This window comes from Chlamydotis macqueenii, chromosome 16 (assembly GCF_036417535.1).
Source record: "Chlamydotis macqueenii isolate bChlMac1 chromosome 16, bChlMac1.mat, whole genome shotgun sequence".
Lineage (NCBI taxonomy): Eukaryota > Metazoa > Chordata > Aves > Otidiformes > Otididae > Chlamydotis > Chlamydotis macqueenii.
Genome location: NC_141571.1, coordinates 14937308 through 14964145, shown reverse-complemented (window position 1 = coordinate 14964145; position 26838 = coordinate 14937308). Strand labels below are relative to the sequence as shown.

At 45.7% G+C, this 26838-nt stretch overlaps 1 protein-coding gene across 1 annotated transcript; it reads left to right on the top strand.

Moving 5' to 3' along the window:
- The first annotated feature begins 1090 nt into the window (after positions 1–1090).
- PRPF6 (pre-mRNA processing factor 6) lies at positions 1091–26410 on the top strand. Its single transcript, XM_086760542.1, has 21 exons — positions 1091–1254; positions 2168–2336; positions 3097–3215; positions 3855–3933; positions 4874–5050; positions 5859–6014; positions 6720–6814; positions 7514–7670; positions 7812–7974; positions 10833–10951; positions 11612–11830; positions 13458–13580; positions 14412–14533; positions 15105–15243; positions 16181–16300; positions 17523–17699; positions 18516–18649; positions 19124–19215; positions 21271–21385; positions 23040–23166; positions 23931–26410. The coding sequence occupies exons 1-21, from the start codon at positions 1184–1186 to the stop codon at positions 24081–24083; spliced, it is 2826 nt and encodes a 941-aa protein (XP_086616668.1). The 5' UTR covers positions 1091–1183; the 3' UTR covers positions 24084–26410.
- The last annotated feature ends 428 nt before the right edge of the window (positions 26411–26838 follow it).

The window sequence follows — 26838 nt, the reverse complement described above, 5'->3', positions numbered from 1 at the left end:
CACTATCCCCATCATCTTCATCCCCATCATCCTCATCATCTTCATCCCAATCATCCTCATCCTCATCATCTTCATCCCAATCATCCTCATCCCCATCATCCTCATCCCCATTCCCATCATCCTCGTCCTCATCATCTTCATCCCCATCATCCTCCTCCTCATCCCCATGATCCTCATCTCCATCTCCATCATCCTCATCCCTACCATCCCCATCATCCTCATCCCCATCATCCTCATCATCTTCATCCCAATCATCCTCATCCCCATCATCCTCATCATCTTCATCCCAGTCATCCTCATTCTCATCCCCATTCCCATCATCCTCATCCTCATCCCCATCATCTTCATCACTATCCCCATCATCTTCGTCCCCATCATCCTCATCATCTTCATCCCAATCATCCTCATCCCCATCATCCTCATCCCCATTCCCATCATCCTCGTCCTCATCATCTTCATCCCCATCATCCTCCTCCTCATCCCCATGATCCTCATCTCCATCTCCATCATCCTCATCCCTACCATCCCCATCATCCTCATCCCTACCATCCCCATCATCCTCATCCCCATCATCCTCATCATCTTCATCCCAATCATCCTCATCATCTTCATCCCAGTCATCCTCATCCTCATCCCCATCCCCATCATCCTCATCCTCATCATCTTCCTCCCCATCATCTCCATCCCCATCATCCTCCTCCTCATCCCCATCCTCCTCATCTCCATCCCCATCATCCTCATCCCCATCCCCATCATCTTCACCCCAGTCATCCTCATCCTCATCCCCACCCCACCACCCTCGTTCCCACGCGCGCCCCATCAGCCCCGCTGGTTGCAAACGGGACAGGAGGGCGCGTGTGTGTGCGCGCGTCCGTCCGCGGAAACTCCTGTGCCTGCGCACAGGAGCGTTCACGCGCGTCCCCGCGGCTGTGTGCGGGCCGGTTCCGGCAGCTCTGCGCATGCGCGCCCGGCTCCCGGCACAGCGCCCCGCCTCTTCCCCGCTTTCGACCGCCGCGCTGCCAGGGGGCGCTCTGCTTCCCCGCGGGAGCGGAAGTGCCGCGCTTTCCCCCCGCCTCGCTCCGCCTGCCCTCGCCGCCGCTTCCGCCGCTGCCGTCGTCGGTTTCCCGGTGGCGTCCGGAGGTCTCGGCCCCGCTCCCACCTCGCCGTCGCCGCCACCGGCACCATGAACAAGAAGAAGAAGCCGTTCCTGGGCATGCCCGCGCCCCTGGGCTACGTGCCGGGGCTGGGCCGCGGGTGAGGCACCGCCCGCGCTCCCCCGCCACCCCCGCGGGCCCGGGCTGGGCCCTCCCCGTCCTGGCTCCCCCCAGCCGCCCGCCCGCCCTCCTCACCGGACCCCAGGACCCCCCAGGCCTCGTTTCGTGCCTGGCTGGCTGCCCATCCTGCCCATTCCCGTCCCCTCGGGGCGGGCCGGAGGCCGCGCGCGGCCTGCTCGGCTTTTCAGCGTTATCCCTGCGAGATGGTTCGCGTTGCTGTTCAGAATGGCGATTTTTTTTTAAATTTAAACGCGGACCTGGTACCGGGGATAAGTTCCTGGGTGCTCTAGACGCCGTTGGCTGGGAGGGGATTGTGCATCTCCGGGTTTTGTACGCGGGGCCCCGTCAAGAATCGTTAAGCCTGGGTGCGTTTGTGCTGGGAGCAGGGACAGGCAGGTTTCGGTTCCAGCCAGGCGCTAGGAGTTGCCCTTTGCTGGGTGTGAGTTCTGTTTGTCCTCCGCTCATTTGTGGGAGCCCTTATGCTGGGGTGATTCTGTTGCTGTCACGCTGGCCGGTTGAACGTGGGGTTTCTGATGAGCCCCGGTCGCCCCGGCCCCCACCCCGTAGTGCCCTAAAACCTGCAGGATCCACTTTTTTAATGCGTCCTGCTGAGAGGCGCACGGTTTAGAAGAGAAGCCGTCTCTCAGTACCAGATGGATGGCTGGGCAGTGAGCCGTGAGGCTGCAGTGTCTGTGTAGGTAGACCTCTCCCGATAACAGCACAGGCTTTTTCCCCGCAGGCTTTGTGAACGATAGGGATCAGGACTGGCTGATGCTATTCCTGCAGAAGAATGGTGTTTTTATTGTCTGTTATAAGTAATAGCTTTGACAGACTACCTGCGCAGCGGTGGGGTTGCACCATGCTAAATAGCTACTGCTGGTTTATTGGCACAGAGCCACAGGTTTCACCACCCGCTCCGACATCGGCCCTGCCCGCGATGCCAACGACCCCGTGGACGATCGTCATGCTCCGCCGGGGAAGAGAACTGTGGGGGACCAAATGAAAAAGAATCAGACGGCGGATGATGACGATGAAGATTTGAACGACACCAATTATGATGAGGTGATGAGGTTTTCATCATCCTGGTGATGTTTTTCCCCAAGTGGAAGAGGAGTCCTTTAGCTCCCCGCTGTCTCACTGTGAAACCCTGTATGGGCTGTCAGAATTTCGTGTCATTTGCTGGCAGCACTTCCTTTTTTTTTTTCTTCTTGTTTTAATTGAGACCTCATTCTGCATAATGGTGTAGCGCTTACAGATTTTTTTGTTGTGGCGTTGGTCCACGTATTGTGGTTTAATTATCTATACAGAGCCCTGGGAAGAGATCCACCAATAAAATATTCGTTTCAGTACTTCAGGGGATGTATTTGGCGTTCTTCTGCACAAATGAAATCTCAGCTCTAGTGCTTTGATTTGCATTTGTCTTTATGTGGCCTGTGTAGTCTCTTGTGTTTAAATCCCGCTTTGGCTAGTTAAATGTTGTGTTATTCTTTTTGTTTGCTTTCAGTAGGGTTTTTTTTAAGTGGTTAGTGGAGGAAAATGGCCTTTCTATACTGGGATCTCATTTAACAGAAGCAGTTTTGCTCTGAAATGGTGTGGGAGAGTAAACACCAGGGGTGGTGGAAGAAAGCTGCTTTTATTTCGGGGTGCGTTGGTCTGGTGCAATGTTGTTAGCAACAGGCAATAGCCTGCTTATGCGTCTTCCTTGTTTGGGTGACTGCTGGCTGTAGGAGGAATGTAACAGGAGCTCGAAACTGAGGATACTGCTATTTTATTTATTTATTTATTTATTTTTCCCCCTCTCTCTCTCTCTCCAAATTCTTAGTTCAATGGGTATGCTGGGAGCCTGTTCTCGAGTGGTCCCTATGAAAAAGATGATGAGGAAGCAGATGCTATTTATGCAGCTTTGGATAAGAGGATGGACGAACGCAGAAAAGAAAGAAGGTAGGATAAATTGCAACACTGGCGTGGGCTGTCTTCTACTTAGTTTGTGTTTTAGAGTTTTCCTCTACCTCTTCCATTTTCCAGTTCAGATTTTGTCCTTATCTACTGGGTACATTTTCAGAAGCGCACACAATTTTTATTCGTTTTAATGCTGTGCCTTTGATTTTGAGGATGATGGATATTTTGCACAGCTCGCTCTGAGAGTTGACGTAGTTGAATTGCTTCGCTGTAGCTGAATAAGATTCGCTGTGGTTTGTTAAGATGATGCGGAGAGGTGCTGGGTGACAGATTTTGACACGGCACACAGTGCACAGCACACTGGAAATTGTGAGAAAAGGCATTTAATGCAGGGGTCTTGTAAACTGGTGTTAATTAGCTTGTTAAAGTCACTGCCTGGTCTGCAGGTAAGAGGATGTTAGAGACTGAAGTTCATCTAGTGGGAACGTCTGTTTTCACATTATGATATTGTTTGATAAGACATCTCTTTCATAATGTTGATAATCTAAGCTTGGGAAAAAATGCTTTTTTTTTTTTTATGCCTTGGCTGTGATCAAACACATCTTTCTGTAATATCACTACTTTGTTGAAAGACTTGGTGGGTGTTACTTTGAGCGTAACCTCGCTACTCCTTTTCCTAAGGGAACAACGAGAGAAGGAGGAAATAGAAAAATACCGTATGGAACGACCCAAAATTCAGCAGCAGTTCTCGGACTTGAAAGTAAGGAAAAAAATCTGAAATGTGACTTTTATCTTTATGACATGTGAGAGGTGGATGTGTGTTCTGCATTTCTTTGCTCAGATTTTGTGTGTTAGCAAACAATACTTCGTTAGTCTCTAGATGAGAATGACTTTCTGTTGGAAAAACAAGTAAAGGAGTATGAAGCTGGCAGCTGGTGGTGCAGAACCTCTTCTTGATCTGGAGCTCTCTCGAGTGCCGCAGTGTAATTTTCAGTCGGTGGCAGCTGCCCGGTTACAGACGGTGTAATTGGCGGTGCTGAGTTAAATCAGGGTGGTGATGGGATCCGCAGTAAGCGACAAGGCCGTCCTGTCTTTACTGACAGCGGCATTCCGGGCTGCGCCCAGCTGATGGGAGCGGGGGTTTGTAAGCTGCTGTGCAGGGATGCGGGAAAACACATCTGTGATTCTGCAGGTTGAGCACTTTTCTTGTGGATACACAAGGTAGTGAGATTTATGCAAATTTTGACACTAGGCTTTTGTTTTGTTCTTTATTGCGACTTCACATCAGTTCTTGAGAAGGTGTTACACTTCTGTCTTTGAGGAACTGATAACTTGAAATAGTAGTTGAGCAGAATCTCCTGACTCTAAATCTTCTTTTAAATGAAATGTGCTGTTTTAAGCTATTGGTGATGAATAATAATAAAACACTCAATGCTGCAGGCACTGAGATTAATCTGAATATTTGTAGCACTGAATTTAATAACAAAATTGATTTGGAATATCAGTCTGGACTAAAACCAAATTCTAATTAAATGCATCTAATTAATTTTATATTGGATTAGACAAAATCTGGTTTTTGACCTTTAGGTCCTTACTTGATCTGAATTCTTTTAAGAAGAAAAAAATCTATTAAGGAATAAGAGCAGTTAAAAAGAAAAAAAATATATGACAAATAATGATGACAACTCCTATTTGAATAGCGGAAGCTGGCGGAGGTCACGGAAGAAGAGTGGCTGAGTATTCCAGAAGTTGGTGATGCCAGGAACAAGCGTCAGAGGAATCCTCGTTATGAGAAGCTGACTCCTGTACCCGACAGCTTCTTCGCAAAGCATTTGCAGTCAGGGGAGAATCACACCTCTGTGGACCCACGCCAGACGGTGAGTAGGAAAGCAGGCCTGTTGAGGGTGTGATCAGTACTTTATAATTAGAGACAGGGGTTAAATCTTGCTTTCGTTGGTGGCATTTGGAAAAAAAAATACTTAACCAGAAAAGCCTCCTGTAGCCTGTGAGTCTGTCAAAGGAATTACTGGGTGTTAAACTCCTGTGCTTGCTGGAGTCTTTCGGTGCGTACCCATTGCCAGAGGAAATGGAAGGAGGTGTTTCTTTTCCTTTTCTCTGGCTGTAGAATGGTGATAATGAGTCTTGGTGAGCATAACCAGCATCCGTTTCTGTTATAGCAACATTTTGCAAGAATGGAACAGAAAATAAAGTTCAGTTTCACCTCACGGTTTGCTCAACCCTGGAGCAATTGTGTTAAAAATGATTTGCCTTATTGTCAACTGAAAATTAAGCAATTTAGCTTGTTGCTATGTGGCCACAGGCTACTGTGGTCGTACAGTTACATGAGGAGTGACTGGCCCATGGCGCCGGATGTCCATGGGACCATTTTGTAGATACTCTTGTTTAAATGTGCTAGGCTTAGAAGCTTGTGCTGAGATTTTTCACTTAGTTTCTTGTTACATATTTCACTGGCTTCACTAAACTTGTGTAAAACATACAGATTTGTAAAATCTATATGAGAAATGTCTTGGGATTCAGGGAAGTCACTGTTTCAGAAGTACTGAAGGCATTTTGGTGTTTCTACCCTTTATCTGCTGGAGAAGAGCAGATCAGCCGGCAGCCTGAATTATTTCCGAAATTTCCTCAGAGTTTTTAGGAATGTATTTCTCTGGCTCTTGTTTTTAGCAATTTGGTGGATTGAACACTCCATATCCAGGAGGCTTGAATACTCCCTACCCAGGAGGAATGACGCCAGGCTTAATGACACCGGGGACAGGCGAACTGGATATGCGGAAGATTGGCCAAGCCAGGAACACCTTGATGGATATGAGGCTAAGCCAGGTAAGGATGCTGAGAGGGAGGATCTGTCACGGGTGCACCCTGCGTTGGTGTTGTGCTGCTCTTTAGGACCTGGTTTTAGACAAGTCTGTCATTTTCTTGGGTGTTGGAGAGACGAAATAGCTTGGCTGTGACTGGAAATAATTTTACACTCCTCAAATCTCACACCCTCTACAATAATAAAATTTCCTGAGAAAGAACAGTTTGTCCCCGAAGTCGCTGTGGGAGAACAGAGTGCCCTGCTATAGCAGAGGTGGATGTCGGACAAACAGCGCTGGTAGTTTTACCAATGGAAGCATCTCTTGTATCCTGTGTAGGGATGCAGGACAAAATGCTAAAAAAGACTACTTTTAAATTGTTGTTGACTTCTGTTCTTTTTTATTGATTTTTCACATCTAAATGTGATTTAAACTAATAAGATGGGCTTTAGCTGGCAGGCTGCAAAACCTTTTGGTGAGTGAAAGCCAAGGTGCTTGTTTTCTGGGTTTTCAGTGGTACTAAACTTTTATCCTTAAGGTCATGTATTTTAGAAGTGGAACAAAGCTAACCAGCAGGGCTTTGTGTTTTCCTCCTTCCTTGGTTTTGGTAACAGATAAATGTCTAGGATTTTTCTGTGTAGCTGCAGTGTTTTTTCCAGTCTCTAATGCATGCGGGCAGACTGTGGAGCTATGAATGGTCATTTCAGTAGCGCTGACTTGACTTTCCCAGGTGTCGGACTCTGTGAGTGGCCAGACTGTAGTGGACCCGAAAGGATATTTGACAGACCTGAATTCGATGATTCCCACACATGGAGGAGATATCAAGTAAGTTTAAGAAGGATTAGCTGATTTATCCTCTTAGTAGTGGCTGTGATCCTGCATGTAACTGGAAATCTGTCTGAACGGGTGGCTCTCAGCTGGTGTTTAATTTGTGGAAGGTGCTAGGTGGGTTTTTCAGGATGAATTCTTGTAACATGATCTGGTATAGTCTTTCAGCTGAGGTATTTAGCATCTGACCTGAATGCAGCAGTTGTGGGGATTGTTTCTATGCTATCCCTGGGCTAACATGCCAGAGTAATGGCACTGTGTGGCTGCCTGCCAGCTAGGAAATAACCTGGTTAATTATACCTGTGTACTGCTAATATGGGCTTGGTTGACGGCCTCTGAAAACCTCTTTAACCTGAAGTTTGACACCTGTTTCATAAAGAGCTGCTAATTAAGTCAAAGTGATAGATGCAAGTGTTGATGCTTACCAGCTTCCAGCTGCAAGTGCCCAGGTGTAATTCCTAAAAACCTTACTTAAATGCTTAACCGGTTTTTGCTGAGATCTTTCTGTGTTAGTGTACATTTGTAAGCTTGTTTTGGTAGTATATAGTTTGTCATCAGTATGGAAACGTTTGAGGTCACAGTTGCTGTGCATCTGAGCCTGGCTGTGAAGAACTGACTGTAAAGTACTTATGGATTCAGAAGAATTGTTTGCTAGCATATTGAATTTTTTTCTGCCTGTCTTTCCTCCTCCTTTAGTGATATCAAGAAAGCCCGTTTGCTCCTGAAATCTGTACGAGAGACCAATCCTCATCATCCGCCAGCCTGGATAGCATCAGCCCGACTGGAGGAAGTCACTGGCAAACTCCAAGTGGCTCGAAACCTCATAATGAAAGGAACGGAGATGTGCCCCAAGGTCAGAATTGCTTTGCTTCCCTGCTGATCCTTGCGGGACAGTAGGAAAAGTGGTTACGTACTTAGCTAACAGCTGGAGTTTAAGTTCTTGCTCTCAATACTTGTTTTGGTGTAAAGGAGGATTGTTTCTTTTTCCTGACAGAGTGAAGACGTCTGGTTAGAAGCTGCTCGTCTTCAGCCTGGGGATACAGCCAAGGCTGTTGTGGCCCAAGCTGTCCGCCACCTTCCACAGTCTGTCCGGATTTATATCAGAGCAGCAGAGCTGGAGACAGATATCCGTGCAAAGAAACGTGTCCTTAGGAAAGGTGAGAGCTTCTGCAGGGTCAGGGAACAAAGTCTTTGAGTCTCCCTCTGCTTTTATTGCACTGTGAATTGTTCAAGATCAGCCCTAAGTTCTTAAAGTGTGGGGTTTTTTTGTCTCCTTTGTGAAAATAGTCAATGTGTGCCTTAATGCTGCTGTTGAGTCAGAGAGTAGACTGGTTGTAGTGTTTGTGAAACATCCCTCGGCAGTAAGCTGCTGTTACAAGAGCAATTGCAAAACGACATTTCACTCACCAAAACCAATTCCAATTTGATCGATATTAGGTAGGTGAAAGCAATTAAAAAGTGATGCTCTAAGGAGAAAAGGGTGTTTTAACTGTCAGCTTGTGTTACGTTTTGGAAAAGATACTGGATTTTGTGTTTGAGTTCCAGCTTGTCTGTAACCTGTTAGAGACCACGGTGATTCCTGGTGGAGAGCTTTAGAGGCCTTGGGGTTCTCATGTCGCTGAGCCTGGTGGCCTTGGGCTTTGCTTTAGTGTAGCAAGTTCTGTGTTCTTGGCAAAGAGCTTTTCTCTGGTGCTTACCTAAAACCTTACATCTCCTGTTGATTGCACTTGGAAGTTTTCCTCTTTTGTGGAATGATTGTCTTTTCCAAACAACGATCTCTTTAACAGCAGTTTGCAATGTTGTCCTGAGCCAGGTCTTCCTCGCAAGTTCATAGGATTGATTGTTTGATTATTTTAAGTTACTGTGCCGGTATCAGTAGAGATTAGATCCTGGATGACTGTTGAATTGTATCAGTTACATCTGTGACTTTACTCTAGACAGGGAAAAGGGTCTGAACTTAATATGTTTACTAAATCTCTGTGAAGCAGTCTACAGTATTGAATGGCTTAGTAAGAGGTAGGAGGCAATTTACTTCCTTTGAAGCTATGGCGTGTAAATGAAATGACCTCTTACTGCATATGGATGAAAGGCACTTAAAGGTTGCTGGGTTTGGAGTTGTAAGAGTTCAGATATTAACTGTTCAGTAGCTTTTGAAATTTTCGCTGGCTAGGCGGTGCGGTGTTCTGTGGAGTGTCTCTTCCATGACTCTGTGTGTCCTTCTGCAAGAACAATAATAGGTGCTGAACAGGAAAACACTTTTACATGAGCAGAAATAGGTTTTGGAGTCTAGCTTGAGTACGAGAGCATCGTGTGTGAAAGCAGTGAGTACTTACGCATTAAGTACTGAGTTTTGCTTTAAGCGTTGCATTTGGGAAGAGAAAAACAACTTGCTTCATTTTTGAAACCACCTACTTATTCTCTGACACAAAGCTGTTCATGGAATGGAACGTGATTTATCGTTCTGTTTCCAGTTTCTGCCTGTTAACAGCTTCACAGTGCTCCTCCACTACCTAGGGAGCATCACTAACACGATGCTTGGAGCTGTTTGTCTATACAGCCTTAAGATAAGGGGCAATTTAACCCAGTATTAAAAAAAAAATAAAAAAGACTGACTACCAGGTAACGTCACTGAAGTGTGATCTTTCATAATGCGTTTCTCTTGTCTGCTGGCTGTGTGCACTCCTACCATCCAGCAGAACCTCTGGAGTTTTTAAAGCCCCTCTCTGACTGGAGAGCCAGCAAGCTGTGTTTCAGATACATCTTGAGGTGTAAAAATTGAATGCTCTATCTGTGAAAACATGTTCTGTCCTGCTGAGTGACGCTTTCAGCTCTTGCAGGCTGATATTATTCACTTAAAATGCTTCAGAAAAATCTCCTGCTGCTGCAGGCTCGAAGGGAAACGGTTAATGCCCAAACCCTCAGCGCATTGCTACTTGTAAATGCGCTGTGCGTTTCTGTAGAGCTGGGATGTGCTCTGAAGTTCAAGCTCAGCAGTATGCCTCTGCCTTTGCAGGAATGCTTAAAGGAACAGCCTAGAAGCCTGGCTACCTTCAAAGTAGGTTTAGATGCCTCTTTCTACCCAATTCTGTGGTCCTGCAATGATGCTTGCTTTATTGAAGAAGGACATGCTCAGTCATCTGTTCCTATAGCGTGTTTGTGTGCAATCACCATGGAAGCGATGAAACTAGTACTGCAATGCGGCTAATACTGGTAATCTGTGGTGTAAGTTGTGGTGACAAAGGGCTAAAAAAACCTCTTTAGTTTCTCCTTTAAGATATGAGGTTATGAAGAGACAGGCTGAGAAAAGTTGTTTTGACTTCAGTGTTTCAGACAGCACAGCCAGGGCAGTCTGCAGAGAGTGCAGTGTCTCCCAGTAGCCGACTTTTGGACTAGAAAAAGGAAGCCCAAAAGACTCCTGATTAGATGGATCTCATATTGGATGGCTGAAAGAACACTTTGGATTCAGTGCCTTTGGGTGTTAATTCCAGCGATGCCTTTAAGTTTTTGTACATCTTCTTGTTTTATTTCTACATAGCGGGCCAATAACTTTTTAGGAAGCTAAACTGGGATCCATTAAGCTGTCAGGAGATGCCTACAGGAAAACTAAGTTGTGAAGGCACAGTTTCAACATCTAAGGAAGTTCTGTCATTCAAATTGAAGATGTTCCTTTTTTATAAAAGAAGACCCAGCGTGACTGTGCTCCCCGGTCACTGGAGGTGTTGTTCAGCTAGGTGTTTTACTGAAGAGAGATTACAGCTTGTACAGGGAAAGCCGTTGGCTCTCCAAAGCCTGTTTCCAATTAAAACTGTTAAGTACGTTTTTTTATTTTCTGATTTTAAGTTCTCATTGTTGAAGCAACAGCTAGTACAAGTACAGTTCCCTCTGTTCTCTGGAAAAGAGTTTCTGAAATTTCGTCTGTAATAGGACAAAGCCTTTAATATATCATCTTTGAAAAATATAGTTCTCTTTGGTAAACTACTTTGTCATAATTGACATGATTGTTTTGCCTCTCCAGCGCTTGAGCATGTTCCAAATTCGGTGCGTTTGTGGAAGGCAGCCGTGGAGTTAGAAGAACCTGAGGATGCCAGAATCATGCTGAGTCGTGCTGTGGAGTGCTGTCCGACTAGTGTTGAAGTAAGTTTTTAAAAAGCAGAATAAAGCAACCTCTACACACCGCTTCAGGTTGGTGGTGGGGCTTTGAGAACAAAAGGCAGAGTAGGTGCAGCCTGAGTTTTCTACCACAGACTTCATGCCACAGTGAGAAGGATGTGATGAGTAGTGGACTGTGCTTTTTTTTCCTTCAGGGCGAGTTGTTTGGTGGTCATTATATGCCTCATTTTCCTGTGTAATTGTTAAGTTAGTGATGCCAGCGTACTGCTGTGCCTGCTGTAGCCAATTAGCCTTATTTGCATTCATGTTTAGTGCCTCGACGGTTGTGCAAGTAAGCATACGTGTAGTCTGGGGAATCAGAACCACAGTTGCTTGTTAGTGGACCGCTGAACCAGACTGTAACATTTAGCTGTTAAAAGATGATGTGGACAGAAAATAAGGGTGCAACACAGCAAATGGAAGTGATGTCTTGAGGTGACTAGGACTGAGCTTTACAGACAGGAGTAGACTCTGTTTCTACTGTTTCTCCGTTGGTATGCTGCAGCCTGCTTATACTATTTGAGGACAACTGCCAACCGGTAGCAAACAGCGTAAAGCTGCTTATCTCTTTGGGCCGACACCGCCGTACGGCGGCGTTGTCATCTCCTTGTTCTAATCTAAAATACATCTTTTGTTACTCCGCAGCTGTGGCTTGCGCTGGCAAGGCTGGAGACATATGAGAATGCTCGTAAAGTCCTTAACAAAGCCCGTGAGAATATTCCAACGGATCGTCACATCTGGATTACTGCTGCCAAACTGGAGGAAGCCAATGGAAACACCCAGATGGTGGAGAAAATAATTGACAGAGCCATCACATCTCTTAGGGCTAACGGTGTGGAAATCAACAGGGAGCAGTGGATACAGGTATTTGCTTGATCCTGGTAAGAGACCCAGATGAACTCTTCAGGTTCAATTTTGAAGGCTATTAATGCGAGATATTGTAGGAGAGAGTAATTTTGCACTACACTTGTCAGTGGAGATCACAATGAAAGTACAAGAGGAGAGACTAAATAGCTGAGGAGGCCATAGTTAGGTGATACCCTGGGGTAACAGTGCGGGTGTTGAGCTGAGGAATGTCTGATTTACTTCGGTCTTGGACGATAACTAGCTTCAAGTTGAAGCAGCTGCTGCCTTAAGTAGGACAGAGTCTTTAAGCCTCCAGTGAAGGATTTATGTATTTTTTTGCTTATTTCTCTTTTGGCTTAAAAGGTATCTGTTTGCCCATGTCTTTATCGGATGGTGTGGTAAGAAGTCAGTACAAATACTGCATATGCAGCAGGCAGGAAACGTGGCTAGTCCTTGGCTTGTAGTCCTGAGGCTGTGCGACGTGTCACAGCTGACACGTGGAACCGTGATGCGCAGTGATGCTTACAAATCACAGCCTCTGTGGAGGTTCAGCCCAGGTTGTTGTGTTTTTTGATGTTTTGTACTAGAATAGTAGCAAAAAGTTGTAGGGGCTCCCAGTGTTTTGGTCACGTTCAAAAGCTGTGGTGTTTGAATTTCTTGAGTTAGCAAGACACTTCACAGACTAGTGCCGTCTGAGTGGCTGGATGTTCAGGTGAAAAGAACCTCCTTCCTCCTGAAGGCGTACTGTGCTTTGTTTGAGCATAAGTCTTTAAACCGGTTCACTAGTAAAATCACTTACAGTGGGTCCAGGCAGCAAAATGTTCTTGGCACACCGCTTAAGAGTTTTGATACAATGAACAAAGTATTTAATATTAAACGAATATCCTTATTAATGTCTAAAATAATTATAACTTTATTTACAGCAGTAAAACAATTAAAGGTTAATTTCAACTTCTGTTTGAAAAAACAGCACCACAGCCTCTGCATCACTGTCTTCTCGGGTTCCTTTTCAGCACTAGAACTGTTCCGTTTCTGTTACCTGATCAGAGGCCTTTTTAACAAGTTTAAGCAAGACACGCTTGGCTTTCCGAAAGCTTTGTATGTCAGAAAACTCCGCTTTTCCGTATATGCTTTGGTGAGAGAGCCTTTGCACCTTTGATTTAGTACTGATTAAGGGTGTATTCGTTTAAATTCGATTATTGCATAGTCCTTACTAAGACTTAGGAATCACCCAAAGCTGAAGGAAGATCAGCAGTTTTGACGTTACAATTCTTCCTTCTGAAATTCTTGCTTTTTTTTATTGTGTCCTTGCTTTGCCCAGCCCAGGGCAGGTCAGTGGAGCTGTAAGAGGACACTTTTCAGGCTGGAAAGGTCACACATTGTCTCACTTACTCCTTTTCAGTAGATGCAGTTGACGTGCTCTGTTTTTTAACCAACTTCTGATTGATTCTGTGTACAACTCTAGCGCCTTCCTTGTGGGTGTAGGCTCACTGGTTAGCGTCAGGATATCTGTAAGTAATAAGATATTTTCAACGTGGCAGTGACCCACGATGTCTCTGTGTTTGCGCGTGAGGAGTTGCTACTGCAGAATCTAACTTCTTGTGCTGATTTCTCCAAATGAGCAGAGTTTTACTCTTGTTTCTAGGACGCTGAGGAATGCGATAAAGCTGGAAGCGTGGCCACATGCCAGGCAATCATGCGAGCTGTGATTGGGATTGGGATTGAGGAAGAAGATCGGAAGCATACCTGGATGGAAGACGCAGACAGTGTATGTCCAGCTGTGATGCTGGTTTTTTGTTTGTTTGGTTTTGGTTTTTTTTTTAAGTGGAGGAAATTGAACTGAACCCTGGGAAATGACATTTTATTTGTCAGTGGAAGTGGATGTGATTCCCACAACACCTGCCTGCATTTGGCCAGTCTGCTTCTCAGCAGGTTATTGTATTGTAGAGCTTTTTTCAGATCTGAATTTTTACTAAGCAAAAAAGTTGATCTTGTAATTGTTTGCTAGGGTTTTTTGTTGGTTTTTTTTTTTATGTATGTGACATCCACAGAGATCGAGGTCTGGTTAAAGGAACTGGCAGTTGAGTTTCAAGCCGTAAACGTTGTAGCTCAAGAGTTAATCTAAGACTGGACAGGGGAGTGGGTGAAAGTTTTACCAGGCTTTCTTTGCTTTAGGGGAGTAGTTTGAACATGCACTAAAAGCTAAATTATATTTCAGCATGAGAAATGTCCACTTCACTGGCCTTGAATGGGGCTTACAGCAGTAGGGGGGCATATGCTGTGGTGCTTACAGTTTTGCCTGTTAAAAAAAAAAAAAAAAAAGTGCAAACATGAAAGCTTTTACAATCCCTTACTTTCAAGCTGGCCTATGTGTGTCAGTTCCAGTGAAAGGCCAGTGATACTTGTGCTCTAGAGGAATGCTTGAAAATTTCCTCCTCCCTGCTTCCTTTTTAAAAGGTGATAGTAACTGTTAGATATAATGCCCCAATTCATGTATTAGTCTGAGTTACTGAGTTCTGTGTTAAATCATGCATGTGGCATTCCTCCTTGCACTTGATCTCGGTGCAAACTGACTTTGTTCTGACCTGGTTTTCTTTAGTGTGTTGCTCATAACGCTCTGGAGTGTGCCCGTGCCATTTACGCCTATGCCTTGCAAGTCTTCCCGAGCAAGAAGAGTGTGTGGCTGCGAGCAGCGTACTTTGAAAAGAACCACGGAACGAGGTATGTGTGCTGCGTAACCCTTGGGTGGAGGGGCTCATCCTTGTCACAGGCTGGTAGGTTGGGGAGGTAGAAGAGCTACGAGATGATCCGTGAAGTGTTGTAAAGTGACTGCAGATTCAAGCCTTTTTTTTTTTTTTTTTTTTAATGGTGGCTAGCTTTTAAGCCCCTTGTTCTATCCGAAAAATACATTTTTCCAGAGGAGAAAAAAAAAATCAATAAGATCAAGTCAGCTTAATCTAATAATTCTGAAAAACTTCCTGTCTCAGTTTCTGCTAAGGTTTGTTGAGAAGAATGGCTCTTTCCAAGACAAATGAGCTGTTTGTGTGCAGGGCCTTTCCGCAGAGGCTATCAAACAAAGGTGTCTGAACAATGAGCCGTTTGTGGAGTGCTGATTTCAGAACCCTTGTGAAAAAAGACCCCACCCTTTCCTTGTTATGAAACAACTTATCAAGGTTTACAACATTGGACTTTGCAACAATATTTATAACATTGAGTGATAGTGGAAATGGTATGCGAGAGCTCGCCTTTGGCAGGATTTCGAGTGATTGTAACTTGCTCTTTCTTGTCTCAGAGAATCCTTGGAGGCTCTTTTGCAGAGAGCAGTTGCTCACTGTCCCAAAGCAGAAGTGCTCTGGCTCATGGGAGCCAAATCAAAGTGGCTGGCGGGAGATGTGCCAGCAGCCAGAAGCATTTTGGCCCTGGCTTTCCAGGTGGGTATGTTAGATCTGCGTGATGGTGTTAAATACAGCTGGTAAAGAATACAGAATAGGCTTTTTCTGTCAACACCTGGTTCCTACTGCCTTTCAAAATGATGGGAGCTTCTGCTGTTCCTTGATTGTTTTATGTGTCAAGATGTTCTAAAGTAGCAGCAAGCTGGAAGGAAATAATTAATTTTGCTACCATGGCTCCCACCAACCCTGATCATGGATCAGAATCCCCTTGTGTTGGGTCATTTGTTTCCTCAGTAAAAAGGGTAGTGGTCTGCCCTAGTTAATGAGGTAAAGGTGTTACCTATGACATGGACCAAACCCACTAATCCACAACAAAATGGAGGGAATTGTCTGCTGGATGCTGAAAGCAAGGTGGGCAGAGCGATACAGTTCTAACACTAGGAGTGAGACTTAAAAGCCAAGTGATGGCAAAACCAGATAACGGGTCCTGAGATGGAAGATAAAAAATGTTTACTTCCTAGATTTGTTTTTGGGGCTCTTTGTTACCATCCCAAAGACTACTTGACATGGTTGCCACTGAAATGGCTTTTCTTTGGAGGAGTGTTCACAGACCTCAGTTGGGAATTCAAGCTTCAGCTTTTTTTCTCAGGGATAATAAAATGAGGGTCCCGTTGTGGCAGACCCTGTGATCTTTTCAGTATTCAAACTGGAAGCTCAGAAGATCAAGCATTAATGCTTTTCAACAATTGAGAAGCATCCAAATTCTAAACTGGCATATATCTTTGTGCTGTGCATCTGTTTTAGAGAATTTCTATAAACTTCAAAGGTCAAAGAAGATTGGGAGGAGCTTGAATTGAAAAAAATCCTAGTGTGGATTGACAAAGCTCTGATTTCAATTTTAATCTGGATCAAACGAAGGATTAAATCTGCTGTTGATTCACTGTATGCATTTGTCTGTCATTTTATGTTCTTGCAGGCCAACCCCAACAGCGAGGAGATCTGGCTGGCTGCCGTGAAGCTCGAGTCAGAAAACAATGAATATGAAAGAGCAAGGAGGCTGCTGGCAAAAGCTCGCAGCAGTGCCCCCACTGCAAGGGTAAGGATGTGTGAAGGGTGGAGAGGCTGAGACCTTTCTTGGCCGTGGGGGAGTTGAGGCGGAAGGAGGAGTTCCTTCGGTTCTGCGGCCGCAGTGATTGACCAGATGGCTCCCTGCCATTGCCTTTCGCAGGCATGTGGCCGCTTTGCTGCAGCGCTTCTCCAGTGAATTGCGACACAAAGTCACGGCATGATGGGAAAAAAAGTCTAGGATCAAGTGAAGGGTTTCAGGTTTTTTTTACACAAATGGCAAAAGTCAGGAAATTCCCAGTTTACAGCTGTTGGTGCAATGTTCATGTTGCATAAAAGCATGTCTTGGAAAAAAGAGAGAAAATGCTTTCACAGAAGGCTCACTTATGCTTGCTGTGCTAAAGACAGCTCTCATCGAGTTTGCTGCTTAAAGTTATGCTCTTGTGTTTGTCTCCAGAGTTACTCCTGGTATGATAAACTTTGTCGATTTTCAGCTGTTCGTACAGAACCGTTTTAACATGTCCAAGTAAAAGAAAAATGAGTTTGGTTTCCCCCTGCCTCCTCGTCCCCGCAAATTTGCCCTTCATCTTGGATCTTTGACACTGTCCTCTTCCTGTTTTGCCAGCCAGGGAGCTTCTTTCCAGCTGGCAGCCGAGACTGGAGCTCTGGTCTCAGCCTTGATGCTTCTCTTGCGAAGTCCTGGTGGGGGGAGTTTGAACGTGGGGAGGACAGGGATCAAAGAGTAGTGAAGCAGCCTTTGGTCTCTAGTGTATTTCTCAGAGCTGTAACTTCCACGTGTAGATAAAAGAAAGGCATTTGGGGGCAGAGAAGTATATGTACCAGTTTGTAATTAGCAGGATAACAGTTGCAACTTGAAGCCGTAAAGAATAGGTGGTCTTGGTGGTAGCTTGGATCTGAAGAGATCAGATTGTGCTGATGAAGCAGGCTCAAATTTGTTAATTGGTTGTGCTCTTAAAGCTATGCTGTTTGTACAAATATTGTACAAATGTCGGTTCTGTGCTAACAGGGGAGATACAATTGATCACATTGTCCCAATTCCTTAATATTTGCATTTACCTTTCTCCTTGTTGTCTGTTCCTGCTATTATTTAACCCTGGTATTTATTTTTTTACTTAAAACTGTAGCTAATCAATAACATTCTAATGAGTGTGTGAAAGTGGGAACCCACTGCACTGACGGAGTAACGGTTTTTCAGTGGCTGCTAGTGCTGAACAGCTCTGGTTGATTCTCAGGTCTTCATGAAGTCTGTGAAGTTAGAATGGGTGCTTGGGAACATTGCTGCAGCCCAGGAGCTCTGTGAGGAAGCCCTGAAGCACTACGAGGACTTCCCCAAGCTGTGGATGATGAAGGGACAAATTGAGGAACAGAAGGAGCTGGTGGAGAAAGCGCGGGAGGCTTATAATCAAGGGGTAAGATGGATGTTACTGCAGGTTTGCTTTGCGCTTCTGGCATGGAGAGATATCTGTAAATCAAAATGGAGAGGGCTCTGTCCCAGACTAACCGAAGAGATGGTTTCTCTTCTCTCTGCCATTGGTTAAAACAACAACAAAACAAAAAAAATAGGACCTTGAAATAAGCAGCAAGTATTTCTTATCCAGTATCTGTGTGCAAAATTCACTTTCTTGCTTGAGAGAATTTGCTGTATGCGTGACTCCTCACTGGTAGGAAAGAAGTCATTGCACACTAATTCTGTGAGACCGGTAAAGACTAAAAGCAGAACTCTTAAAAGAAAAGCCTCCTCTTAGATACACAGCGTAAAAGGAGGTGGCCTGCAGAGCACTGGTGTCTCTTTCAAATGGTAATCGTGTCCTTGGGTATGAGTGCTTCTGAGCTCCTCAGCCAGGACAGTAAGGTGGAAGCAGGTTTCTGCCAGCGTTGATGTCCTAATGACTTCCTGGGCTTCAGAGGCAGCCTGCACACTCTGCTGTGGTTTGGTTATGTTTAAGAGCCCTCCATCTCCAGAGAGCACAAATCGTAGACGTATTATTAAGGGAGATGTGTTCTTTCTCTTGCTACTGGGATAGCTCAGTCACAGTGGATGTACTCAGCTGTTTTGGATATAGGAGAAACTTGACTTCTGTCCTGTCCTAGGAGAAATTTGAGCGATGTAATTAACTTTGCTCTCTTCTAAATTCTCCAGGAAGTTGTAGGGAGTGAAGTACTTTTCTATACGGGTTATAAGATTATTTTCAAATCTAAATATTACCATACTTTTTTTTAAACAGTTGAAAAAGTGCCCCCATTCCATACCCCTGTGGCTTTTGCTGTCCAGGCTGGAGGAGAAAGTTGGGCAGTTGACTAGAGCAAGAGCCATCTTGGAAAAGTCTCGCCTGAAGAATCCAAAGAATCCAGATCTCTGGTGAGTTGTGTGGAGATGAACTGAATTTGGGGTACAAAGTCAAGGCATTCTTGTGGAGATTAACTGAATTTGAGCCTGGAAGTTATGACTGTGCCCATCCTAGAGTTTCTTCTGGACTAACAACTTTTCCTGAACGCCAGAAATGCTGTGGTGACCCTGGCTAGTATGTAGCTACTCTAAGGAGCTGGGGAATAGTTATTTCTTTACTGATAGTTGTAGTTCACCCAGCATGAAGCCCCAGGGATCTTTCATTTCTCTTTAGTCCCTTTTTCAGATTGTTTTTGATTGAGGCTGTTATAGAATAAAGGTCATGTTTATTTTTAGACAGAGAGAAAAGGGAGGATGTCAGTCGCCTACACATATTCAGAATACAAGATGTTTGCAATTTCCAGTGACCTTCATGTGACTTGCTGTTTGTTTCCGCGTAGTGAATACGTTGTCACAAATATCATCACGGAGTCTCTTCCTTACCAGGTTAGAGTCTGTGCGATTGGAGTACCGAGCTGGGCTAAAGAATATTGCAAATACTCTGATGGCCAAGGCATTGCAAGAGTGCCCCAATTCAGGTGAGCTGGATCTCATTTCTATCTTAAACGTGGTTGTTTTGCCCATGTGATAAAGGCACATCTTTTTTTCAAGATGTGCTTTCTGGCCAGGTCTCAGAATACTGTGTTTTGGAGGGGTGTCAGTCATCCTTCTGCAGATGAAATTTTGAGGGTCTTTGTGCTGTCTTGCACCAGAGAGGTCACGGGTTTTGGTGTTCGATCCATTTTGCTGCAGTATCTGGTATATTATTGAGGCTGTGCTCCACAGTTTGTACCCAGGTTTCCTGGGAAAGCCTCGTGGATATGGATGGCTTTTCTCTGAAGCTGGTAGAAGTCTGCCAAAGTTTAAAATAGAAGGAAGACTGGAGTGTGTGTAGTTAGGAAGTTCAGTGGAAAAGAGATGGGTTTTTCCCTGTCTTGCTGGAGTCCGGCTGCCTGGAGACTTCCCGTTGTTGGTTTGCCGGCACTGCTTGCACTACTGTGTGCTTAATAACTTGTGCTGGCAGCAAATCTCAGTCACAGCCATGATTATGGGAACATGTAAATTAAATGTTTAGTTCTGGGTTTTTTTTTTTTCGTTATTTTACCTAATTTAAGAAAAGGCTAATAGGTCGTATAGTGTTAGTCAATGGGTTCTAACCAGCGGTGGAAACATTTGCCTCTTGGGATGGGAGGAGAAAGTGCATAATGCTTCCCTATTTTTTTTTTTTTTTTTTTTTTTTCAGAATTGTGGGAAGGCTTAATTGTTTAAACATGTTGACATCTTTGGAGAGAAGATGCCACATAACTATAAAAGGAGTAGGCCACTGCAGGGCGAGCCTTTTTAGCCTGCCTTCAGGCTAGGTTTTGAAAGGTGTTTAATTGGCAACTGCTTAAGCCCCAGTGAAATAGTTGGGAATTCTGTGACTTCTATGGCATGATAAGCTCACTGCAAGCTGCTCGCCATGCGATGGGTCAACAAAGCAACACCACCCAAGTCCCACTTTGTTTTGTGAATGACCTAATGCTTAATGAGTGTTTGTTGCCACAGGCATTTTTAAGAATCTGCCTGTTGCTATGGAAATGGTCAGCAGGCTCTCAGTTTTTGTTTAAATAAAAATGCTTCCAACTCTTATCTTAAAACTCTACAAACCAGAATAAAAGCCTGTGGGAATTGGCTGGTTGGACACCTACAGTCCAGAGTAAACCAGAGACTTGCATCCATTGATTGCTGAATTGATTCCCAGTTGCTTATGACTCATGTAGGGCAGGCTGCACAGAATAAAATTGAGAGAAAATGGTGTTTGTGTCCTCAGCAGGCCTGAAAATAGAGGCCTGAAAAATGTGGTTTGACCCTAGATGTAAAGAGCAAGAAAAGTTCTGCTGCAGTCATCAGAGCTTGTGTGTGTTCCCTGCGGCAGTTCATGGGAAGTGAGAGCACTCTGATAGAGTCCTGGCAGACACAAGCTTTCAGGCTTTGCTTTGAAGGGCTCAGCAGGTATGGTTGGCTGACATGAGAAACTGAAGATTTCATGCTCCTCCGAGCGTATTTCCTTTCTTGCTCTTGGCAGTGAAAGGAACTAGGGATTACACCCGGCTTTCCCGGACCTGCTCTGTCCTTCATCGTAGGTGTGGAGAGCCAGCATCAATAAGGCTGCTGCTCTCTGGCACCCTTGAAACTGCTTCCAGACGGTGTACTTTGCACCTCCTGGGCTGACTTCTGCCGCTGCAGTTTCCTATTCAGACAAAGGGGTATCTCTCACTTTTGAAGGGCTAGCTTTCCCTCCCCTGTTCCACCGCTTGCATCGTCTCACCTGAAAGGCCTGAGCTCTGGGTTAGCACACACCGGTGCAGGGAGTGCTGAAGCTGCGGCAGGGTTGTGCTACGGATGTTCAGAATGGAAGGTTCAGCGTGGTGGTAGCTAAAAATTCAGAGCACTGAATGAAGTATCACTGCAGAAAGAGAGAGCTGGGGGCATGGATAACCACCAGGGTGGGGGCAGTAGTGTTGCTTGCGTTAGAGATGGCCTGACGATGGGATGGGGAGGGTTAATTTTGGAAATAATGCTAAACAATTTTCCTGCTTGCCTTGATTAAGGAATCCTGTGGTCAGAGGCAATTTTCCTTGAAGCGCGACCACAACGAAAGACCAAGAGTGTGGATGCTCTCAAGAAGTGTGAACATGACCCCCATGTCCTGCTGGCTGTGGCCAAGTGAGTTCCTGCGCTTGGTGTAGTAAAAATATCTGTTTCTGTGTGTGGCTGCATCCGTGACGAAGCCTTGCACTGGAGCACGGCTGTGTGATTCTGGCTGCGGCAGCTCTAATAACCCCAAAAGCAAGTAACAGCTCTCACGCTGTCTCCTAGTAACTGCAGATCTCTCCCTTGATTGAAAGCTGGGGATGTCAGCCCGACCTCAGGCTGCTCTGGTGGGTCAGGGACTGCGGCACAGACAACTGTACATTCACACGGAGTCCTTTTACAGTCCCGGGGATTGGCATTCTGAAAATGGCTTTCAGTCTGTCCCTTGAAAGGGGTTACAGTGTCCTTTCAGATGAACCAGGCTTAGTTAAGTTTTATAGGATATGTTTTAATTACTCATGAAAATACGGACAATTTCTGCTGGTTATTTGTCAGTTTTTACGTGACTGACTGCGTATTCTTCGTCTCTTCTCTCTCTTAGATTCTGTCAGATTTTTTTAATCCTAAGCTAGACTTCATGCTGTTGTAGTCTTCTCCCCTCCTGAATTTCTTCTGTGTCAGTTTTCTTGACCCTTCCTGGAATGCAGAGTATCAGTCATGCTGTAGTTTGCTTCTCTGAAACGGGAAGATAATCTACTAGGAATTGTCTTCTTGTCTGGATTGAGATGTGAGGTTTACGGCGACAGAAAAACCTCTGTTAGAATTGACTCAGGCCGTATCCTTTCCAATCTGATGTGCGAATGGCTCTACAGCAGTCATGATTGGAAGAAACTTAACTTGTCTTCCTTTGTGAATACCAGAAGAGGTTAATGCAGGAAGCGTGTTGCCCAAACAGTTACCCAATTCTTTCACAACTCTTTTTTATAAGCCAAAGAAAACTGTAGGATACACTCCAGTGACTGCCACACTGGCTTCTGCCAGATAACGACAGCTGACTCGTTCAGCTTTAGCAGCAAGTGAGAAAAATGTTAACTTTTCCTTTATGGAAACTGCTTCCAGGCCCCTTCTGGTGCAACCTCAAACAGTTTAGCAGCTAATCCCAACACAAACAGCTTCCACCTCCTGTCACAGCTTTCGTGTAGGTACAGTGGTACTGTAAGTGTCTCACATCTGTGAAAAGCTTCTGTTAGATGTGTTGCTGTAAATGGCCGCTGCCTGCAGGTGTTGAGCCTCTGCTGTCATTGTTCGTGCTCTTTTAAATCACAGTTTATTTAACACGGAACAATCAAGAGTATTACAGGGCTTAAAAACAATCACATAAGCTGTATAATTTTATGACTGGCTAAGCTTTTTATGAGGGATGGCTGTCTGATTTGATAAAGACCTTACTAGCTCAATGAACTCTTTAATGCAAAGGAGTGAAACCGAGAGACTATTGACTCAGCTGGTTAATTACTGGGGAGAAATTTCAGAATTCACAAATATCTTTATGAAATGGCAGCGGTCAGGCTGGGTGCCAGCCTGGGCTTTGAGCGTGGAAGCTTACGTGCTCGCCTTTCCCCGTAAAGCGGAGCTGACAAGATGGGTCTGCTCCACTAGAGCATGCCTCGTGCATGTGAGCGTCTGTCTGCACACAGCCACGGCTGCAGGAACGCGCGTGCAATTGTCCGCTTTTGGAAGTTATTTAATTGTTAGGTGCTAAAATCGCTTTTGCTTTTCTCAACAGGCTGTTCTGGAGTGAGCGTAAAATCACCAAGGCCCGAGAATGGTTCCACCGAACGGTGAAGATAGACTCTGACCTGGGGGATGCCTGGGCTTTCTTTTACAAGTTTGAGCTCCAGCATGGCACGGAGGTGAGTGTGCGGCTGGGAACGCGGAGCTGGGGAAGGCAGCAGGAATCCTGTGCCCAGTCCCGGGGATTGCTGCCGTGCAGGGCTGAGCACACTGCCGCTGCGGCTCGCGGATGAGGCTGCGACTGTCACGCCTGGTCAGGAACGAGCATGAACAGGCCTGTGTGGTGGTTTTTAAAAAGCTCTGTCATTAGCTGAGCTGTCTTTCAGACTGCTTTGCTGTCCACAGTCATGCTAGTTCATGCAAAAACCTATGAAATCAATCTTCCTTCTGTAAAATGCAAGCTTTCCTGTAGGAGATTTTCCTATAGTGGCGATGCTGGGTTTTAGCTAGTCCCATTTCTTCACAAGTGTCAAGTGCAGCTTGCACGTGAACACAGCTGGAGGAACAGTCTGTTCTAATCTCTTACAGCAGTTTTTACTGCCTGATATTACTGAAATGATGGGAGTGTTTATCTTCTGACTTCAGAGAGACCTCTCACTTGACAGATCTCACGCAGGTGGTGATGCAAAGGAAGTTTCTGCTGAACTTCTCTGGTGTAGCCAAAACTTGCTTGACTGTAATTCGACCACTTTGTTCAGTGAGGCAGGAGAGTTGCTGCCGCTGAATTTTGGCTTCCATACTGCCTTTAAAATCAAAACAAAAACCCACCATAAGCTTTGGAAGAGTGTTTGAATCAGGGAGGGGATTGTTAAGTGTTTGGCTCTGTGCTGGAACAAACCAGAGTGTTAAGAGACTTTCAAACTGTTGTTTCTCTTCCTCATAGGAACAACAAGAAGAGGTGAGGAAGCGCTGCGAGAATGCTGAACCTCGCCACGGAGAGCTCTGGTGTGATGTCTCCAAGGACATAGAGAACTGGCAGAAAAAGATCGGGGAGATTCTCGTGCTTGTGGCAGCCAAGCTTAAAAATACATTCTAGAGGATGCTGGCCTCAGCGGCTTCAGTCATGGCTGTAGGACTTGTCTGCTTACCTGCTTTGGGTGCATTCGCCCTTATGGTGGCACAGATTTCGGAGGACGGGAGATGGGTGGCGGTATGAAAGATCTTCCTTCCAAACAGAAAAGCTACTTCCTTCTCTTCCCAGTGATAGTGCTCTTGGCTCACACAACACAGTCATTGGCTTCTGCAGCACGTCTGAACGCTGTTGCTGGTGTCACATAGATGAGCAGCCTTGTGAGGCTCCGTTGGCGTTTTCATTTCGATGCCTGCATCCCCCCTGTAAATACAAGCTTTAATTAGTGCTTGTACGGATTCTGACACTTAGCAGTTCCTCTGGTTTCTTTCCCAGCATGCGTTCCATCCTGCCCTGTCCCCCTTGTGCAGTTTCTCTGGTGTCTGGCCCAGCTGATGCTGGTTCCTTGTCAGCAGGTCTGGTTTGTCGCTGGTTGAATACACTGAATGTCCATGGAGGAGATGAGCGGTGTTCTACTGAGGGAAGAGCAGCAGCTGAGGGGGAGGGCTGGACTGGCCCCTTTTTTTTTTTAAGTTTTTTTGTTGCGAGCCTGGTTTAGCTTTGTCTCCTGCTAGCCAGCTGCAGCACAACTCAAAGTATTCCTCAAACCTGAGCAGATGGAGCATTTTGCGAGATTGAAGAGCACATTTTTTAGAACCCTTTTGCTGAATTTTAAAAATGTGTATAGTATAACCTTATTCTTTTAGGTGTCTGATTTCAGTAAGCATATTAAGCACAGTGGTAAGGTAACAAGGCAAAATCCAACCCTGAAGGCCCTTTTGCAGGGATCACCTTTATTCAGAGCCATTGAGAGACCCTGCGCTTTTACGGTGGCAACTGCTTCCAGCTGGGATGTTTGGAATGATTCTCTTCAGGTGCAGATGGAAAAAAGCAAACTAATGAGAAGCAAAGCTTTGTGTTTGGGACCCTTTGTAAGCTGTCTTCAATTTTCTACACTTGTGATCTGTGTTATTTTGACCCCCCAAAACCTGACTTTCTTGCGATCGTTGAATGAAAAGCTGTAATGTTTTATGTGTTAGGATCTAGCAGAAGTCCCCAGGTCTGTGCGTGTGCGTTATGTAACGTATTTAGTCGGAGGAGAAAACCCCTTATCACTTGTTTGGACGATATGTATAAAATACAGCTTGGGTTTTTTGTTTCCTTTACGTTCTCTTTGAGCGCGCTCTTGCCCTTTGGCTCTGACTGGGAAGAGTGGGTCTGATAGCAGAAACCTTTGAACTTATCAGGCTCCCACCACTCCGGGGACGTGTCTGCCAGTGGTGGTTACACGGAGCTGGGCTCCAGCCTTCTGCCAAAAAGGATGAGAGCCCTCTCTACTGAAGTAGGAGCGGTTGGTCTTGAAGCAGAAGCCTGTTTTCCTTTGGGTCTGTAACGGAAACTGCTGTGCTGTCCCTTGAATGGCTGGTGAAAGCGCGTGAAGCTGCATTTTCGTGAAGGAGGGCGTAGATGACGGATGTCCCGTGGAATTGTGGTTTCCCAAAGGTGAGTGAGAGGCGTTGGGAGTTGAGAAGCTCTTGCTCGGGGATTTCACGCTGTCATCGGCATCGTTCTGGTATGTGGGTTTCTGCAGAGGGGAAAGGAGGGGAGTTTGGGGAGGAGAGTGGAGACATCACTCTGAAAAGGAGAGGGAAGGGAATGTGGCTGGGCAAGGATTTCAGAGCCAGAAACTGCAGGAGTAAAAAGGAAGTTAAAAAATAGTTTTCGATGCGTGCTGTCCTTCAGGCCCTTGCGCTTCTCACATGGCTTTTACTCTTCCTCTGCAACGTGATCTGGGCAAGTGCTGGGACATGGGTGCTGTATCCTGCCTCTCTGGGGAGGGAGCACGGTGTTTCGGCTGCTGCGGCACTTGCTGATGAGCCGCGTTCAGGGAAGTAGTGATGTGCATGGGAAAGCTGGGTGCCAGCGGGGCGTAAATCCCTCTGCCTTGCCGTGCTCTGGTGTGGCCGTGGAACTGGCTAGCGGTGAGAGGAGAGAAGAGCTGCGCACCGAGCCGTGCCGGCAGCCCTGGGCGAGGGGACCTGTGCTGGATGCTGCCCCGCGGCACCAGGCTCCTTTTGTCACCTGCTCTTTGAATCTGCACCTTCCCTTTCCCCTCGCCCAGGGGGGTTAAGTTCCTTATTTTGGGGATTGGTTGGGGTTTTTTAGATAAAAGGGGTCGTCAAACTTAAAGCCTTTGAATGGGTGTAGATGTCTTTGCGTTTTTTAAATGGATTATGGCACCTACAACTTTTAACTACGTATAGAGCTCAATAAAGAATTACAGGGGCCCTGTCTTCGCGCTGTGTTGCTGTGCACGCTGTGGTTCCTGCTTCCCACGGAGGAGCGTTCTTGCCAAGCTGTCAAGTGCTGCTTTATTCAACCATTTCCTTTATCTCTTACTGAAGCACACGCGCTCTGCTCTTCAGTGGACCTCTGTTGCTGTCGGTTTGTGTATTTTTTTTTCCATTGCGTATCGTCCAAAAGCAATCGAAACTGCGTCGGGGCGGTTTTCTGTTGATGTGTGGAAACTCGGAGGGGAGCTGGGCGAAAGCGTGGGACGCGACGCGCGTGGGTGCTCTAGGGGTCACTTCTGTGGAACGTGGGGTTCGTGGCATCTGCCTGTGGATCTGGAAGGATAACGATGGACACCGACGCTGACAGAAATTGAGGCTCGGGGCGCTCTGCGTTCCTGGCCTTCCCGCGCACCTTTGCACCATGAAAC